At 33.6% G+C, this 18,877-nt stretch overlaps 1 protein-coding gene across 1 annotated transcript in view; it reads left to right on the forward strand.

Annotated features, from left to right (window-relative positions):
- Nucleotides 1-1,805: 1,805 nt before the first annotated feature.
- The window catches only part of LOC119829861 (activating signal cointegrator 1 complex subunit 3-like), a 33,300-nt gene continuing 16,228 nt past the window's right edge, over nucleotides 1,806-18,877 (forward strand). The window contains exons 1-3 of the mRNA XM_038352559.1: nucleotides 1,806-2,126; nucleotides 3,353-3,853; nucleotides 3,935-4,335. Of these exons, the coding sequence (XP_038208487.1) occupies nucleotides 1,847-2,126; nucleotides 3,353-3,853; nucleotides 3,935-4,335 (1,182 nt within the window). The 5' untranslated portion in view covers nucleotides 1,806-1,846. The remainder of the gene's footprint in view (nucleotides 2,127-3,352; nucleotides 3,854-3,934; nucleotides 4,336-18,877) is intronic.

The raw sequence follows: 18,877 nt of genomic DNA on the forward strand, positions 1-18,877 counted from the left end.
ACAAAGAGGGGGTGCCTTCTTTGGATTTAATCTCGATGTTACCCTGAACTGCTCACTACTACATCTTAGCGCAGCATAGGGGGAGATACTACATCAAATATTATAATGAGGCAAAACGACAACAATTCCCCATCAAACCCAAGAAGTATCACGTCAATCGGTTGAGAAAAAATTACAGTTAAATGAGATCCTACTTGTTTTTGGGATGACGGTTGAATTATTTCGAATTTACTTTATTTGTAAGCAATAAAAACAATAAAAAATTTAAAAGCCGTCATTGCTAGTCTTGTATCTATGCATGTTGAAGATTTATTTTTTCATATTATAAATACGAACATAATATTTCTCGTAACAATACCATTTTATAAGCCGAGACACCTGATTGTCTTTCTTTTCCATTTATACTTATGTCTGTGAGCTGAGATCTGCCTTTTATTTTTGATATGTAAGGAACAATAGAAGTATGTTCTTTTTAATTTGCTTCTTTCAGTATCCATTGTAATAATTGTGTAGGAAGTATATAAAAATTAAGATACAGATCTTCTATATAACCGCCGGCAGCGATTTCAATGGTAGATATTATCCATCGATTAAACATTAATAGTAATAGTAGTGCAATGCAAATAATTTTAAGTAGAAAATTACCTGTGGGCTTGGTAGGTAACATCTCCCTTCAAGGTGATGGTCATCGTATATTTAAGAAATGGCATGACAAGTAAATAACTTTGTTAATTTACATAGCATATTTTAAGTATTTCTTGATTACCTATAATCATATTAATCTTCATAGTCTTAATAAGAACCGATAACATTTGATCAAATCATTATAATATGATTTACTAGACGCTCGTATCGGCTCCGCCCGGATAGCAGGATTCCTGTTTTATCCCAAAGGAGGATTTAACCGGGCTAAAAAGTAACCTAACACCCAAGTCAGCTCATTCCCTCTGTATATCAAAATCCGTTTCAGTGTGATTGACGCTCAAACATCGAAACAAACAAGCTTTCACATTTATAATATTAGTGCGATACATTTGTTTAAACAATAATTGTTCCCATTCAGCCCTGGGAACTTCCTTTTGAATTTGCTTACAGCCATTGTGTCACTTGTTTTAAAACAATTGCAGTGCAAGCTATGATTTCGTTCAGACAAAAGCAGTGGCGTTACTGCGTTAGACTTGTGAATTTCATGAAATTACTTTATATTTTTCTCATAATAGTTATTTAATTTGGGATGTACAGGCTTAGCGTGTTTTACTGTGTTGTTTTTGTGTTTGCTAAATGTAAGTGACGGTTGTTTTTTATTCTTTTGCGTTAGTTGTTGTCATTATAGCTAATTATTTAATAAATAATGTAACTATCCAGCTGGAGGCCCGTATCCTTCTCCCTTCAAGGTCCATCTGTCCAAAGTCCCATACTATTCCCTTCGTAAAACCTTTTCATATCCCATCTTTTCTTTTAAAAGTCAAATCCTTAGCTTTACACCTCTCAATAAAAATTATATGATTTAAAAATACATTTTAAGAGTATGCTTGTCCATTATCTGGTCTAATTATAATTATGCTTTGTTTTAAAAATAAATTAGTCTAATTTGAGTGTTACACGTTGAAATATTTGTTTTAACTTCTATCTTGATACATAAATAAATAAGGTAAAACTGACAAGGTTACATTTTTATTATCGTGTACGCATACACAAAAATTAATTAATTTATAATTGTGTAATTTAAATATGAAGCCTTTTATGGACTCTATTTAATTAATTATTCCCAATCATAAGAATATAATAAATACAATAATGTTTTTAAATTTTCACATCAGCCACCACTTCCGAATATGCCAACACGATGACGCAGAGGTCCTGCGAGAGCGCGTCATCAGTGGAACACTTCTTCAACGTGGTCTTCTCGGAGTTCCAGAGCCACCCGCCGGCGTGTGTGTGTGTCCAAATGTGCCAAGACCAGGCCACATACTGCTACCCGAACAACTGCTTCAAGCCTATAAACAAAAGGAAGAACGATCAGAACCCGATATCAAAAATTGACGGCCACAAAACTCAACCTATCATGTTTTTAATTGAACACGAGAAAGAGCTGTTCGATATATTTGAAGATCGCGATAGTAAAGGTGTGTAGAATAAATTTGAGGGCTTATATCACAATTGTTTCAGTCAATAGCATGAAGATAATATATATGAATTGTAGGGTTTTGATTAAAGAACAGGAACTATTCACAACTAGCAAACCCAGCGAACTCCGTTTCGCCACCAGATGGCTGTATGTAAAAAATTATTTTCCCGCTTTTTTGTTCAAATTTTTCCTGAATTTTCTTTGCTATAAACCTCACGGAGCCCGAGACCTTTCCAACGAATGCAAAACCGTGGAAATCGGTTCCTGCGTTCTGGAGTTATAGCGTCAGGAAGGAAAACCCGACTTATTTTTATATAGTAGACTAGCAAACCCGGCGAACTCCGTTTCGCCACCAGATGGCTGTATGTGAAAAATGATTTTCACACTTTTCTGTTGAAATTTTTCCTGAATGTTCTTTGCTATAAACCTCACGGAGCTCGAGACCTTTCCAACGAATGCAAAACCATGGAAATCGGTTCGTGCGTTCTGGAGTTATAGCGTCAGGAAGGAAAACCCGACTTATTTTTATATAGTAGATAAATGTATAATAAGTTAGTGCGCAATACAATAACAATTGTAGTAGAACACAAATCTTACACAATGGCTTCAACTCAATAAGCTGAACGAAAAGCAGCAGTTTTCATTTTAATTTGAAACACTCGTATAACTGTAGTTAATGAGATAATAGTCGTAGTTATAAATTTACATTTTCTGAATATAAAATATCCTCAATACAGTTCAAAAGCGTTGTTATTTAATCTGTACGAATACTTCACTTTAGAGAGAGTGGTATCGCGGGCAAAACTCTCTAGTTGCGTTTATTTATTTTAAAATATTTACGTAACAAAAAATGAACGTTATTTCCGTCATAGTAATAATGACTGTCAAACTCAAACATAGTCAAATTTTAACATTTTTTCATTTAAATGGACTTCCTTCAGAAGCGCTTTTGAATCGTGAAAATACATAATTTAAAATTTACCGCCACCGCCGCAAAACTATTTTAATTACATTAATTTTTTAAAATAAAATGTACTTCTAAAACGTTCGCTGTTTCCATTGAAATTGAAATATTCGAAATAGGTTAATATTGTTGTACATTTTACTATGAATATTGTAAGCGGTGATAATTTTCTTTACATTTATTCGCATAACTCGATAAAAAAAGTTAGATCAGATATATAATTTGATTACGTACTCTAACTTTATAAAATAATGTTCCAGGGAGGACGGAGAGGCCGGTAAATGAATTCATATTGCGTCCAAATCCATTTAAGGAGTTAGTATTAAAGCACAAGAGGCTGCCTAAATTGGAAATGAGGTATAATTTACGAGAACAAGTTAAGAATACCAAATCGGACAAATTGAAGGGGGACGGTATAAATCTTTCAAAAACGAGGTGGCCACTGAATAAACAAGTATTTCACAGCAAACAGCCCCGTAGCGAAATAAAACATTTTAAGGGAAACGATGACACGAGACAAACAAAGTTTTTTGCGTCGATGTTTTCAGAACATGAGCCGCTAAATTTTACTCCCAAATACTTGAAAAAGTATCTGACGAAACGGGAAAATGGCGATGTTAACTCGGAAGCATTGTATTTGTATAAAACGGAATCCGCAAATTTCTCTTTGGAAACTTTAATTGACAATATGATTGACAAAAGTTTGGATGAAAACGTGAAAAATGCGACATTGGATTTGAATGTTTACATCAATAACGAGAGCGACAGATCGACTGTTTCAACGAGAAAAGTTTTAAGAAATGTTGACAGTGATCACACACGTAAAGATGATGGTGAACTAGATGTTATTTCATTAAATTCAAGTAAAGAAACAGTTGATAGAAATAAATACCAAGAAGATTTCGGTAAACAAGACTTGAATAAAAGCGTTATTGAATTAATAGAAAAGATGTCTCAAGAAATTGATAAGCAAAACAATATTAGCATAGAAATAGTTGAGAAGTTAACTGGAAGTAAGGTCGAATCGGCAATGAGCGGTATGCCGCTTATTAGTATAGATATAAACGAAGTAGAAGACAGTCATCCGACTTACGAAGTGGCTAAAAGAAATTCCATTACAGATAATGCAACAACTCTTTATACTATTGACAATACACTTGATTCTCAAGAAATATCGACGACGTCGTTCAAACCAATTGCATCCACATCAAAAATAATGAACGAGGAAAGTAAACAGCGAAACGTAAGAAAATTAAGGCACGGGAAGCATTAGCAATATTCTTGGAAGATAGGAAGTGGTTTTGTAGAGTGTTTTGAGAGCTTTTTTATCTCGTTTTCTATAGGAATATAATTTCCACAAGTTAATTTGGTTTTGTCTTAGAAATACGTTTATTTAAATATTTAACATTTTCCCTGATCATTTCTTTTGAATATCAAATGGTTGCTGTTTTGTTCTCAAATATTAAAACAGGAAAGGATTTTGCTATTTAGCGTAACTAAATAAATATCTATTCAAATAACAATTTAAGGCCCGTTTCTAAGTTCTGGATGTTTCACTATCTGTTAAAATTATAAATATATATTTGAAGGTATCACATAATCGTAAATACGCCATTATGTGCCTAATATCATCAGTAAGTGGTGAAGAAGCATAATTCTTATTACTAAATTTTAATATAACATTATAAAAGAATATTGTTAGCGATTTTTCCAGGTGAATCTCGAATACGATATTTCTTTTTCAAAGTATTGCGAAATCATAAATTTCAGAACGTTATTAAAAAACATTTTCCTTGTATATTGATTTTTATCAGGATATTGTTAATATTTAATATACGTTTTATAATTCTCGATGGAAAATATATTTTATTCGATACCTGTATAAATTTTTAAGCAACAGCCTAAACTAAATTATGATTATTGTTTTTTTATAAGAGACTAGCTTTTGCCTGCGGCTTTACATGCGTTAAAATCGGAGTAGTTTAATAGATGTTCTATGTTATACATAACATATGAACCTTCCTCTTAAATATATATTTATTAAAAAAACTTCATCAAATCCGTTGCGTAGTTTTAACGATTTAAGCATGCAAACACAGGGACAGACGCAGAAGGTGACTTTGCTTTATACTATGTAGTGATAGGTAGAGGTTTGACCGCAGTCCCACCTGATGGGTGACGAAGTCTATGATGGTAAGTCAAAAACTCTACTCAAAACGATGAAGATAAATATCGTGATGTATCCGGCATGCCCAAGGATCAAAAGTTCGACGATATGTGACATCTGCCAACTCGGCCAACGTTGTCTGTATCCTCATACCGCCTATGTCCCAGCAGTGGGAAAATGTATGGGCTGATGACGATGATGAAATAAAACATAATAAAAAAAGGCTACGGGAGAGACCACCCAAAAACACGTCTAGCTTTTTATCTCGAAGGTATTGACGAAACCAATGAGATGTGTAGTCGCTTTCTCAGCTCTGTCTGTCTCTTCTTTACACCTAAACCGCAGAACTGATTTGGATGAAATTTGGTACAAAGTTTTTATCCAGTAAATTGTACCGTAACAGATATAATTCAGGTAAAACCAAAATCAGGACTGCATTTCCTTTGACAACGTGTCCGAAGCCGCGGGCGAAAAGCTAGTTATTTATACTTTGTGTTGCGTCGCTTCGGTGAAATCTTAACAAGTTCTATGTATTACAACCAAGCAACACAAATTCAATTCAACGGAATGATATTATAATTAGAAATATTCAGCTACGGTTTCGAAATTCGTCTTTAACAGAAGTTTCCAGAAACGAAGGAGGTTCTGAATCTGAATAGCATTTTTTTTTGTTACTCTGTGGGTTATCAACAGATAACATGATGATTCTTTAATAGGAAACTGTTTTCATTTGGTCCCATTTTAGAATGTGGAGAAAACCCTTGTGTGGAAAAACCCCCACTCAACGTCTAGGGTACCTAGGTACCTTTATTGTAGAAAATATTCATTATTCAGAAAAAAGACCGAATTTTCTTACAAGATAAGAACTAACCGCTATATATAATAATTGCGATGTGTAAGGTTACTACAGTGTTGATACATAAACAAACGTAATAACCTTTATTTTTTCACACGAATACGTTTATGGAATGCTTACTAATAGACGCCAACGAACGGGAGCAATAATCGTCAAAGGTAAAACCTTATTTGATATTAATAAAGCTACAACAGTGTCAAAGTGTTAAATTACATCGAAATTAAATTACCTACATCAAATATGGTGTACCTTATTATGTATTTATTAAACATTAAACGAAACAGACTGTTAATATTACAATTAAAAGCCTAAAGCAAAAAACCCCGAATCTGTAGACAGATTGAATAAATACAATAAAATATGTTTATTTGTCTGGGATTACCACATTTTACGATGTCGAGACGGTTTTTTCCCATGCGTCAAACTGGTGTTTAGCATACTTATATGTTAAATAAAAGCCATAGAGTTTACCACAAAAATTATTAGCTATTAACTCCATCTGTGTGCGAGGAACTACGCCTCAGATATTTGAGAGCCGGTGCGTTTTGGCAAGTGCGTCGAAGGGTACCTAAGATAATGGCTCATTAACAGCTTATTGCGAATAAAACTAGGATATTAAATGCCATTACGGCTGATGGGCGCGATTATTGGATCTGTAATTAGATGTTTCTTTGAGCAGTGGATATTTGGGATAAGCGTTATAGGCTAGGGGTTTTTTTAGATGATGAATCTACATTCATAATAATATACTTATGTAATGGGCGGGGTCCAGTAAAGTTTTGTATTTGTTGAAACGAGACTAAGGTCTGAAATTAGGACAGCGTAAGACTGTTAAGAAGAGGCACCAAAAGTTATCAAGACTTGAATTATTGTTGGATAAATATTATCATGTATTACTATATAAATTTAAAGGTTAACCAACACCTTTTAAGTAACGGACATTCGTAGCGCGTTGCTTTAAAATCTGTCATCTAAACTAATAGAACAAGTTAAAGAGTATCTTTGTTTATTTACATGTTTTATCTCAGGATCTGCTGGACGGATTCCGAAAATTCTTTTATCGTTGGATAGGTACGTGATCCCTGAATGCTATAGGCTACTTTTGTACCACAGAAGAAGCCGGTGCGGACCAATAGTCGAATATATTTTTAGAACTTATCAGTATTCAAGGCGAACTCAAATTGCTTCATCAAATATCTTATTCAGCTGCGGGGAAGTATAAGTATAAGTATGCGTAGAACTGGCCTCGCAAAAATGACAAACAAATATTTTAATAGATGACAGCGAAGGTGCCTCCAGGGATATTATCTGCTGTTCTAATGGCGGAACACGATCGAGATTTATTTTTAACGTTATGACCTGCGAGATGAAATGAGGAAAGGATAACGTATAAATTCATAATTTTGTTAATGCTTGCTAGGAAAAGAAATCTTAAAAATCTGTTGTTATTTATTATAGCTAAATACTGATTTCTTTTAATCACTTAAAGAAGCTTGTTATAGATAAACAAGGTGAACCACACCATTTATTTTCTTTTCATTTATATTTTTAGGAAACACATATAAATATGTAGGTGTACTTATATTGAAGTGGTAATTATTAATATTTAACATAACATTTTGTAAGAAAATTAGAATGTTAGTCTAAGACCGACAGTTCAAGCCAACTGTCAAGCCAGTATGCATCACTGAATGTGTGTACCCACCATTACCATCCATCCGATAAAAAACGGTATTAAAAAGTAAAATTATTGCGTTTCAAACGTGACAGCCGTGACTTAATTTACTTCCACGGAATTTTCTCGAATAACGCTATCAGTTTCGTGATCGAAATAAACTTTCCGCTTTTAGAATGGCGCCTGAAAAGAAAAGTTGCGGATTATCTGTTTTAAATGGTCCAAAGTCGAAAACAGGCGTCGTGTTTAAGCATTTCCCCTGAAAGTGTACCGTAATTTGTATTCTGAAATTGGTATACTAAAACAGTGCTTCACGCTTCTTTAAAATATCGAAATATGTATATCGATAGTGTCGAAGAACTGAATGAGAGGGGATTCGGTATTGTTGAAAATAAAAATAAAACAAAACTGTATAGCTATTTTAATAAAGTAAAACATTTAACAACGGACAACGGAGCCGGCGGATCGCCTAATAGTAATTGATTACCACCGTTCATGCAGCTGAAATTGCGTTGTCCCCTTTTATTAAGATCCTTTACCCCTAAAAGTATAAAGGAAAGGACTTGGAAGGATAAGGAAAAGGAATCGGGCTTCCAGCTCCTCTACTCACTGAACAAAACACAGTAGCATGCTACTAATTCACGTCGCGTTTCTGTCGGGGTGTGGTACCTTCTCCGATGAGAGCTGGCCTAATTCGTACAGATACATACTTGATACTCCTTTGTTCTTTCTTCTTTGGGTATATCTATATGTTTTATAAAATCATATCTACAGATATATACAACAGAATGAAATAAATAATAATGAGAAAAAATTTTTTAAGGAAGGTTCCTAAACTTTCTACATCCACGCCATTAAGCGGTGGGGAACCAAGCAACAAATTAGTTTCAAATTGAACTTTATTGTTTTGTTGAATCTCTTTACGTATCTACCTATCTTATAAGTGGCTTAGTGTATAATGACTCAGGGCATCATTTTTAAATATATTTAAACATTCTGAAATATGTAATAGGTTAGATTCTGGGCGATAAAAAATCGCCAAGGTTTTTTGATTCATTTAATGATCTGTATGAAATTTAATCTATGTTAGTATACATAATATCTCAAGAACTACTAGACCGCTTTACATAAAATTGGGTACGGAGATAGTTTAAGAACCGAGAATGGACGTAGGCACAAATTCACACGCATTACATTTTAAGCATTTAAAGTTATTTTCAAATCGGATGTAGAAAATACCGTAGACATTGGCGCAATCTGTATAATTGATATATTTATTTCTTTGACAGTTAAAATAGAACTAAGTAAAATTTTTAGGACCATGTGGGTAGAGTCGATTTGAGGCCCTGCACCTTTTTTCATTCGGATTAAAATGTGTATGAAATATTCTAATAATAAAATAGACACTCGGGATTCCATATTATCTGGAATAAAGTTTTAAGCTCAAAAATTTTTCGTCGAACTCGATGAAAATAGCTACTTTATAGCTTAGCATTGAGAAGTTTGAAGGCTAGCAGTTGAAAATCTTATTAAGTCGCAAAGCGCTTTCGTTTACGAGCGTGAATGGGGGCTCTGTTCTCACGAATTGGCATTACTAGAACTGTAAAACTTGACGCTAATTACCTTTCTTTGATACTGCGGAGATTAAAGGAGGACCGTTGTTCTTGACTCAATTGACATTTCTTTGACACTGGCATCTGACACTTGACAATTCCTTATATGGTTTATAGTTGTCATGAGTATTATTTGGACACTAGTAGAATTGTACAAAGCAAAATTGCCATTAACTAAAAATTTAACTGAATTGAGTATTTTTTGGTTTCGATTAAGTCAATTCGAAAAATAAATGTTTTGAGATTCAATATGCAAAAGTGACGATAATCAAGTGATCTTGTCTGAATTTTAATGTTTCTGTAATGTTTTCCAGAAGAGGCATCTTACGTATGTCAAATCTTGATGAATATTTATACTGTCATCGTATTTTCTTGTTACTTACTAATGAAGGTTATTTATTTCCATGCAGAATTTAATGCTTTTCAAAATAATCTTTAATTCTTTATTTATATTGACTACATTATCGTATTTATTCATATAGAATATCATAATACAGTAAACTGAAAAAATATAAGAATAGAATTAGATAATTGGTATATATTTAATGCGTAAATAGTCTGTTATTGTGTTATCTGCTCTTATCTTATACCTTTAAACGAGCAATTCTTGTATATATATATATATATATATATATAAAATTGGAATCTCGGAATCGGCTCCAACGATTTTCATGAAATTTAGTATATAGGGGGTTTCGGGGGCGATAAATCGATCTAGCTAGGAATTTTTTTTAGAAAATGTCATATTCGTGTTTTATTCGTGTTTTATCGACTTAAACTTACTTGCGTTTGAGTAGTCCCAATTTATTATGATTCTTCCTGACATCTATTGGCGAATAATAATACTATAAATGCGAAAGTTTGTGAGGATGGATGCATATGTATGCGTGCGTCTGTTACTCGTTTACGCAAAAACTACTGAACCGATTGCAATGAAATTTTCTTCGTAGATAGCTGGACAACTGAAATAACACATAGGCACTTTTTATACCGATATTCCTACGGGATACGGACTTACGCGGTTTCGACCGCGGGTCACAGCTAGTATATGTTATCTGTGAAGTGTCAGCATATAAAGTCAATGAGGTTACTAACATATAAGTGTATAATCTATGGTAACTAATCAGTTTTTATTAATGTTCATCGCGGGCAAAACCAAAAGGAAGTTGTTATTCTATATATAAATGTAATAGTTATTTTTTTAATCATGATAGACATAAAAGCGAGACCCCATTATATCCTTAGCGCCCTTTGGGCACGAAATATTGAAGACCATTCTGCTCACTCTGCGAAAATTCAAACTCCTGCTAAAACAAAGGTTTCCATATTCATCTCAAGTACAAGACATTGCTTTTATTCGCCAGCAAAAAGTTTCTGTCCCATTTCTGTGAGCAAATTTTTTGCTTCCCATCTGATAACTCTTGAAGGCAATAATTCAGAGCTAAAGTTTTTGGGATAACGTTTTTGGACGTCTCTGTAATTCATGTTGGTGACAAATTGAAGTTTTTTTTAAACATTTCGTTTAATGCATCGATTGTTTACGTAGGTTAGAAATGAAATGTTTGCCACGGTCCAAGTTGACCAGGGCCAAAAAGTAATAGACTAGTAATCTGTATATGTTTAGCATTTGAAATCTTAGCTGTTGTGCGACTTCTATTAATTATTCTATTTCGATTAGCGTTCTGTCACTATCACACTCAGAATTTAGTAATTTATGAATTAATTTATTAGCAATTGATATTTAAGGCGGGCTAAGCAATGTCTGTAACGATAATTTTATAGCAGATATAAACTTATATATCTTTTTATGTAAACAAATAAAACAAACATAATGCCGACTGTAGCTGACAGTGATCTGTGCTATTTAATAATTCTTTCAACAATTTAATATCAAACGCAAAAATACGTCAATAAATTGACACTTAACGGAGTTAACGAGTAGCAAATAAAAAAAAAAATACAGTCGAAACCTCCTTCGTTTTTACGAACATCGATTTAGTTCGATTTAGTTCGATTCAGTTTAGTAAAAAGCAACACTTATACTTAATTAGATCATTAAACATCCGCGTGTCACATTGTTTGAGTAAGCCGTGAATGAATGTACGGTATCTAATAACAATTAACAACAGAAGCAATAAAGGTGACAGGCGAAATAAAAGAATTTAATTAAACACGTCGAAATCGAAGGAAATGTATCGAAATCGATTAGTGAACTTTCGCATTTGAGATGGGAGTTTCGTAAGAAGATCCATTAGGCTTTTATTGGGGTAGGAACGTTCATTGCTTCGTTTTGGTATGCAGTCGTAAAATATGCTCTGGTTAGGTCTTTGCGCTTTGAGTTTCAGTCTATTGTTTTACTTTGAATTGGGTAATGAAATATTCGCATTCGGCTACGTACAATGGAAATTCTTATTCGTATAATATTGCACGGTTTTCAATAATGTGGATATGTGTTCAACGGTTTCACCCACGTCGTGTTATATAACCTGGATGTGGTAGTCGAGCACGCTTCGGCACGAATTGGGCCAGCTCGCACCGGGGAAGTACCACACCCCCACAGAAAACCGGCGTGGAATAATAGCTTGCTATTGTGTTTCGTACGGTGAGTGGGGGAGCCGGAGGCCTATTTCCTTCTCCTAGCCCTTCCCAATCCATTCCTATTTCTGTCCTCCTAAATGGATTATCCAACAGTGAAATATAAAATCAGCAGTCCTTAATATGTGCGCGTTCAAAGAAACAAACTGTTTAGTTTAATATTATAGGGTAAGGTAAATATTTTATATTTGATATCGTTAAATAAATTAATGATACCAGTTGTTAGCACTATTGATAAGGATCTAGTACAAATACTTTTCAGTAATTTCTTACGTGAAACTGAGTAATGACTATTTTTTTTTAATTATGTCTAGGGTAGATAAGTCTCGAGTTGAATAACTACAAACAATTGAACTTAGCGTAAAAATTCATCCTGCTCGTGAAATTATTTTAATAACGTGGAAACGTTTTCTTTATTGGTAAAGTTACTCTAATGATAGGTAGAGATTTTTATGTTTTTATCTGGCAGTTTCATAACATTAGAATACAGAGTAAAATAATAATTTTGAACACTTATATACTTATATAGAAGCATACATATTTACCGAGTATGATCTACTTTGAATAAATGTAGGCGAAATTTAGTTTTTAATATGTCACGAAAAACCCAACCAAATTAAATTCGTTCACTCCAAAACCTTCGAATGATCATTTAATTGCTTTCGTATATAAGTACTTTAGTTGAATTTCTTAATTTACATGAGATCTTAGGGAGAGAATCTGAAGAGGGCTTGACCCACATTCTATATGATTAAAATAATGATTATCTACAAAAAAGGTTACCGACGCCCTTTTTTTTATTTTATAGTGGGGAAATCTTGCATAGATACCCACGGCCCCCGGGGATGGAGCCGTGGGTTATGTCGGTTACCGTCGCCCTGTGGGGAAGTGATACTACAGATTCTAAAATGGGACCAAATAACAACAATGTTTTATCAACAACAAACATTAAAATCGCTTGAAAACCCACAAAAGTTATAGAGTAACAGATTAAAAATAAATAGTATCGAATTGAGAACCTTCTTATGTTTTGGGAACCTCGGCTAAGTACTTCTGGTCTGTTGATTAAAAAACAAACAACACAGAAGGTATGTGATAAATTTTTCACATATTGTTCCTCTAATGTAATATTGATATAGAGGTAAATTTTATTTGTTAATATTAGATATGTCTAAAACACTGCGTATCCCATCCTACTAATATTATAAATGAGATAGTTTGTAAGGATGTGTGTGTGTTTGTTGCTCTTTCACGCAAAAAGTACTGAACCGATTGAAACGAAATTTGGTATGTAGACAGCTGGACAACTAGAATGACATACAGGCAAGTTTCTATCCCGATATTCCTACGGGATACGGACTTACGCGCGTGAAACCGTGGGACGCAGCTTGTCTTTTATAATCACAAGTGGTGTACAAAATTTATACGTCCGAGGATTTATCCAAAAAGCAACCAGGTCTTTTAAGTGATTAAACAAGTAAATGGAATATGTTGGAATTTGAATGGACAGCTTTATACTGTAAAGGGTATACTATGAGTTCCAACAGAAGTGTAGAGAATAAATTAGAATTAGGAAATTTCTATTAGAAGCAAATCTGTTGCGGTACGGTGGAATTCTCCTGAACTAAGGATTTTATATAATTTATTTGTATGCCAAAATATGACTAAATATGATAGGAACGGACCTATTAGTCGATATTATCTATTTATGGTAATTTGGAACATGAAATTGTGAAGCAAAACCTTTAATATTTTTGCACATATTGTACTAACAAAAGAAAAAAGCATCCTGTGGCATCATTGGTTAGCTGTTTTTAAATGCGCTACGTGAATCATTAGACTTTTAAACTTCTGAGCCAAGCTGAGGTTTTAAGTTAAGTCCCCTGTTGTTTGAAGTCTGAATTCCAGATTGTTACGCTAATGAGCTAACCACAAAAATAGAATCACAGTAAATAGAGATAAACGAAAGAATAATGCATTCAACGAAAGGTCATTTATTTGGGGGTCCTAAACGATTTCATAAGTGTCATGTCATGTGTCACAGACTATGACAAAGCCGAAGGACAGATTATACAGAAAATGTGGTAAATATTAAAATTGACGCGGGAATTATTCAGTCGCTCGTAACGGGTATGATGAAAAAAAATGACGGGCGGTTATTAAAAATTAAGGGGTATAGGCGTAATAATTTTATGACGCGGCTAATAAAGAAAATTACTCCCGGATCCCCGGTTGTATAGTGGGTGTACTTCAGCTATTATTTCGCGTAATATTTTGTATTACGCGCGTAATTGGGTTCCATGGAAGTTTGTATGAAGTACCTTACTTAATTAGTGTTGTGGCGTTCCGTTAAAAGGTTTTTGATTTACAATTTCTGGTATTTGAAAATCATCTCGAATGTTCGATGCTTTTAGAAATATGGTGCGGTTTTATATTATGTTTTACATCTCTTTAAACAAATTGTGCGATGACACATTCTTTTTTTTTACGAATTTGTGTGAATTTCTTTGTTATCTATGGTTTCTCATAAGAATTGTGCTTTTTTTAACGAAAAAATAAAAAATAAATAAAAATAATCTTAGTACTCAAGTATTTGACAGTTTATTAACTATACTAGACTACTACTACTACTACTAAGATAAAACTAGATTTTTAAATACACAACTTTATCTGGTATTTTATTGTGTCACTAATTTTAACCAACACTTTCTTTTTAAATAGAGAATTATATGGCAGGTGTATTTTTAAAACACCTCCACAACTGATATGGCATGTAAATAGTATCGATGTGGTATCGTCTTGAATTTTCTTGTACACTGTAATGTTATCTCACCTCTCTCTAGTATCGTACCTACTTGTACTTAATACAGAATGATATTGTGAAAACTCACACGTTTAAATGCACTCATAAAATCATTATATGCTTTTTTTCTATTAATCTCAAATCATTGTAGATAGGCATTAAAAATAAAATTTCATAAACTGATTACATTTATGTGATATGTACAGAAATTATTGTAAAGCTAAAATAAATAAAAAATGAAATTGAAAAACAGGATAAATTATTAACTAATCCCATCTTAATATTTAAAAATCCAGTGTCATGATGTATGTTCCCAATGAACTCTTCACCAACTCAATCGATTTTGATAAAATTACGTGTTTCAGGGATCAACGTGACATGGTCTCGGCCGGCATTCTTAGTCGTTTGCATGTCTTACGCCTCTAGAAATGGACTGCAAACTTTAAATGGAAAGGGATAAAGAAAGGATCGTCGAGGAGATAAATAGAAAGGGCTGAGAAAGGGTACTGAAAGGAAAACGGGTCTCCCGCTTACCCTCTCATCGAACAAAAAAACAGGAACATCAGTAACATTGGTTTGTTCTGTTGCCGATCAACAAATAATGAATTTACGAGGTTAAGCAAAGTTGGTTAGGTCATAAATTGGATAGGTAACCATTTTTTTTTGCTTCGGATCTATTTCTGCCATGAGCCCGATTAGCACTTGACGATTTTTACTGCAGTTAGATCATATACTTTAAGGCATTATAAAACTCGTTTTTTGCTGATTATTCACAATCTGTTAATCTCTATAAATGCTTATGGCTTATGTATGAATCAAAGTAAACCTAAACGATCTTGGAAACTGAATCTTGAAGGTTGTGCTCTTTGCATGACGAACGCAGTCGATAAGAAAGGATTATCAGAAATTCTTTGGTGCAATATTTTTCAAATTTTGCAAAAATATTCCTTATCACAATTGATGGGAGACGATTTTCTTATTCTAGGTTAAATGAATGTAGAAAACTGTTTAGGGGAGTGACTAGCATCGAACTTGGTGGCCCTTATATATGCTCTTATAATACTATTTGTTTGCTTTGATTTTAATTACATTTTATTTTGATATATTGATCTTTATCTGATTTTATTAGAATAAACGAAAACGAAATGTGTTTAACCGCGATGTACCTGCGAAAATTCATTCACACTTTGTTTCACGTAGTGCAAGCAATATTAGTGTATGGGCTAGTGATGTTATAAATTCGAAAGTATGTTGATTTATACTGATATAGCAAATATTGAGCAAATTTATAGTATAATTTTTAGGTCTGATTTCAGATATTATAAACTTTTTGCAACGAAAAAATATTTAATTTCTTAGGGACAATCTGTCAGATTTTCAATGTGTATTTGAACTTTGAATTTCATAAAGTCGTATATATTTCTTTTGGTATCTGATAGATGGCGGTATATTAAAAATGTGACATGTAGATAAGTCGCTAATTGTAGACTGTTAATTTACTCGGGAATTTGTTTGTCGCTTTCAAAGTATCACACAGTTTGAATTTAAAATATTTTTTTATGACACAGGATCAACATGGGACACCATTTACAAAAATAAATCTAAAAGATTGAAATGCAATGAACGGTTTGGCTTACGATTTTGTATGCGGGTAAAACAGGAAGAATCTTAATAATTATTGTTGTATTGTATTTTTTGTGTACTCTTAAAACGGAAACTTACAAAAAACGTCAACTCAGAGAGCAACTCAACTCGGAGGCGGGTCGAGAATCTAGTATATTATTGAAATTGACAAAATATGTGTTCTAGATTTACTTGAACGTAAATTGGTAAATATGCGTTTCCAATGTAACTACAACATAACTTAACTTTTAAGCTAAAGAAAGACAAGCTACCCTATAAAAAGTCGCTCGTAGCATATTTCTTAATGTACTAATAACAATATCTCTTCACTTCATAATATCGACCTGCAAAAATACGCCTGAATTTTATGATATTCATCCATTTTTCCGACACTGGGTAATGGTAAAAGTTTTCCTCAAATATCATGACGTTTCTTCAATACACTTACCCTATAAGGTGACTTCTTGTTTGTATTCGAAAGGATTACTTTGGTATCGAAAGTTTATTTATTTCTGGAATATTCCAGCGACATATTTTGGATTTTTTGAAGTGAATTTTTAGGCACTTTACAAAAGACTAGAAGTGACTTCCTTGCTGCGGTGGTATCGCGTGGGGATACAACTAAGGGGCCCTGCCTTCGATTCCCGGTATAAAATAATAAAAAAGCCTCGGTTTGACTAGAGATAGGAGGCTAACCACTTACTTGTCCGTATAAAATATCAACTAGTGAAACAGATGTATAAATATGTAACTGTCCTATTGCGAGGGGACACGGGATTTTACACAAATTGGGAGCAAAGTTTTAGAGCTCCATATTTCGTTTTTTTTTTGTTTAAGGAAATATGATGAGGAAATGGAAACGGGCCTCCGGCTCCCCCACTTACCGTACGAAACACAGTGGCATGCTGCTATTTCACTAGTTTACGTCTGGTTTAATTTAATCTCTAATTCCATAATCTTGCACTCCAATTATAGTGGTTCAGCGTATGTCGTTATTGTATTAGATGTTATTGTCGACTGTAGGAGCGACAAATTGACGCAGCTCGCAACCCAAGATGTTCATTTGCGGTCATAAATTGCTCCAGATAATTAAGAGCGCTCATGTACAGATCGATGCAGTAATTGTTGAAGCTTAGTATACTATAATTTAACAAGCCATTTGTTTATATTGGATACTCGTTTCAGTTGACGTAAATATAGGAAAGTTATGCTAGTGTTAGTGCTAATAGTAACTATTAACATAGAAGAGTTTGAGAAGAGCATTCTTAGGAATTTGAATTTACGAAATGTATGTAAAATGTTTTCGATACGTCTGCATGATTTTTCCTGTTGGGAAAGAACTATTGAAGAATCAACTAATCGATATAGCTAGCACCTTTATACATTCGCACTAATATTCTGCATAAAGATATGAATATTTGGATACGTCATTAAATGGAATAATGGATATAAGGTCTAGAGATTTATAGTCACGGGAGCAAAAGATGCAAGAAGTATCAAAGCGGATGGAAATATCTACAAAGAAAAGCTACAATACAGTGAGGTGAAAAGTCGCATGTCAAGCATGTATACAATACATTTCCGTAAAATATTCCTCTATAAAATTATTCAAAACGCTGACGTGTTACCCGTTAGCGAGGTACCTTAGCCTCTGGCATCAAATTGCACAATCCCAATAAAAATTCTTCAACCCTGTCATATTATATTACCGAAACAGTCCTGAAAAATTTGATCAAAGTAAAAGCCCGTCAGGATTACTTTCAATAGGAAACGGAGAGCCAATTCAATTATACACTTACTTTTTCATATTTCCCTCAATTGAAACACAAAGGGGAGCCTCGGGAGACTTTTTCCACGATATTTATACCAGATGCATACCAGCACAATTGAGCAAAGCATAATGAGTATTATCCCCAAAAGATTCCGTGTTTCAGCGTTATTCCAAACTAGCTAACTAACGTATACACGAGGGCTTATATCATATGTATTTTACATCCACGTAGTTATTATGTGGAGCCATAAATATTAGATGTCTGGAAAGAAAATTGCGGTGTAGTCCGAGAGATATGTTCGAGAAGTAATTTAAGCTGGAGTATTTCTTGTGTGCAGTCTTGCTGAGTTTTATGACGTCATCGTTATGACGTTAACTGGCTGAGGTAAGTAATTCGAGTAAGTTGTAAAACGTTTGTTTGAATTTTAGTGGTCGTTTTCTCTATTCCTGCAATATGAAAATGAATTTTGATGCATATATAGCATGTTGTTTGATTCATAATGCTACTTTATAGTAGTGAGTACGGAAAATAGAATTTACGGTCACAATATGGTCTAATCAATTTAAATATCATTGTCACTTGTAAGCCGTCGTATGCTTACTGATCTAGTATTTGTCTCATAAATATTTCGAAACAATCTTGATGTCGACTGGCGCCTGTTAATCGCATGAAGATTAAATA

This window comes from Zerene cesonia, chromosome 11 (assembly GCF_012273895.1).
Source record: "Zerene cesonia ecotype Mississippi chromosome 11, Zerene_cesonia_1.1, whole genome shotgun sequence".
NCBI lineage: Eukaryota > Metazoa > Arthropoda > Insecta > Lepidoptera > Pieridae > Zerene > Zerene cesonia.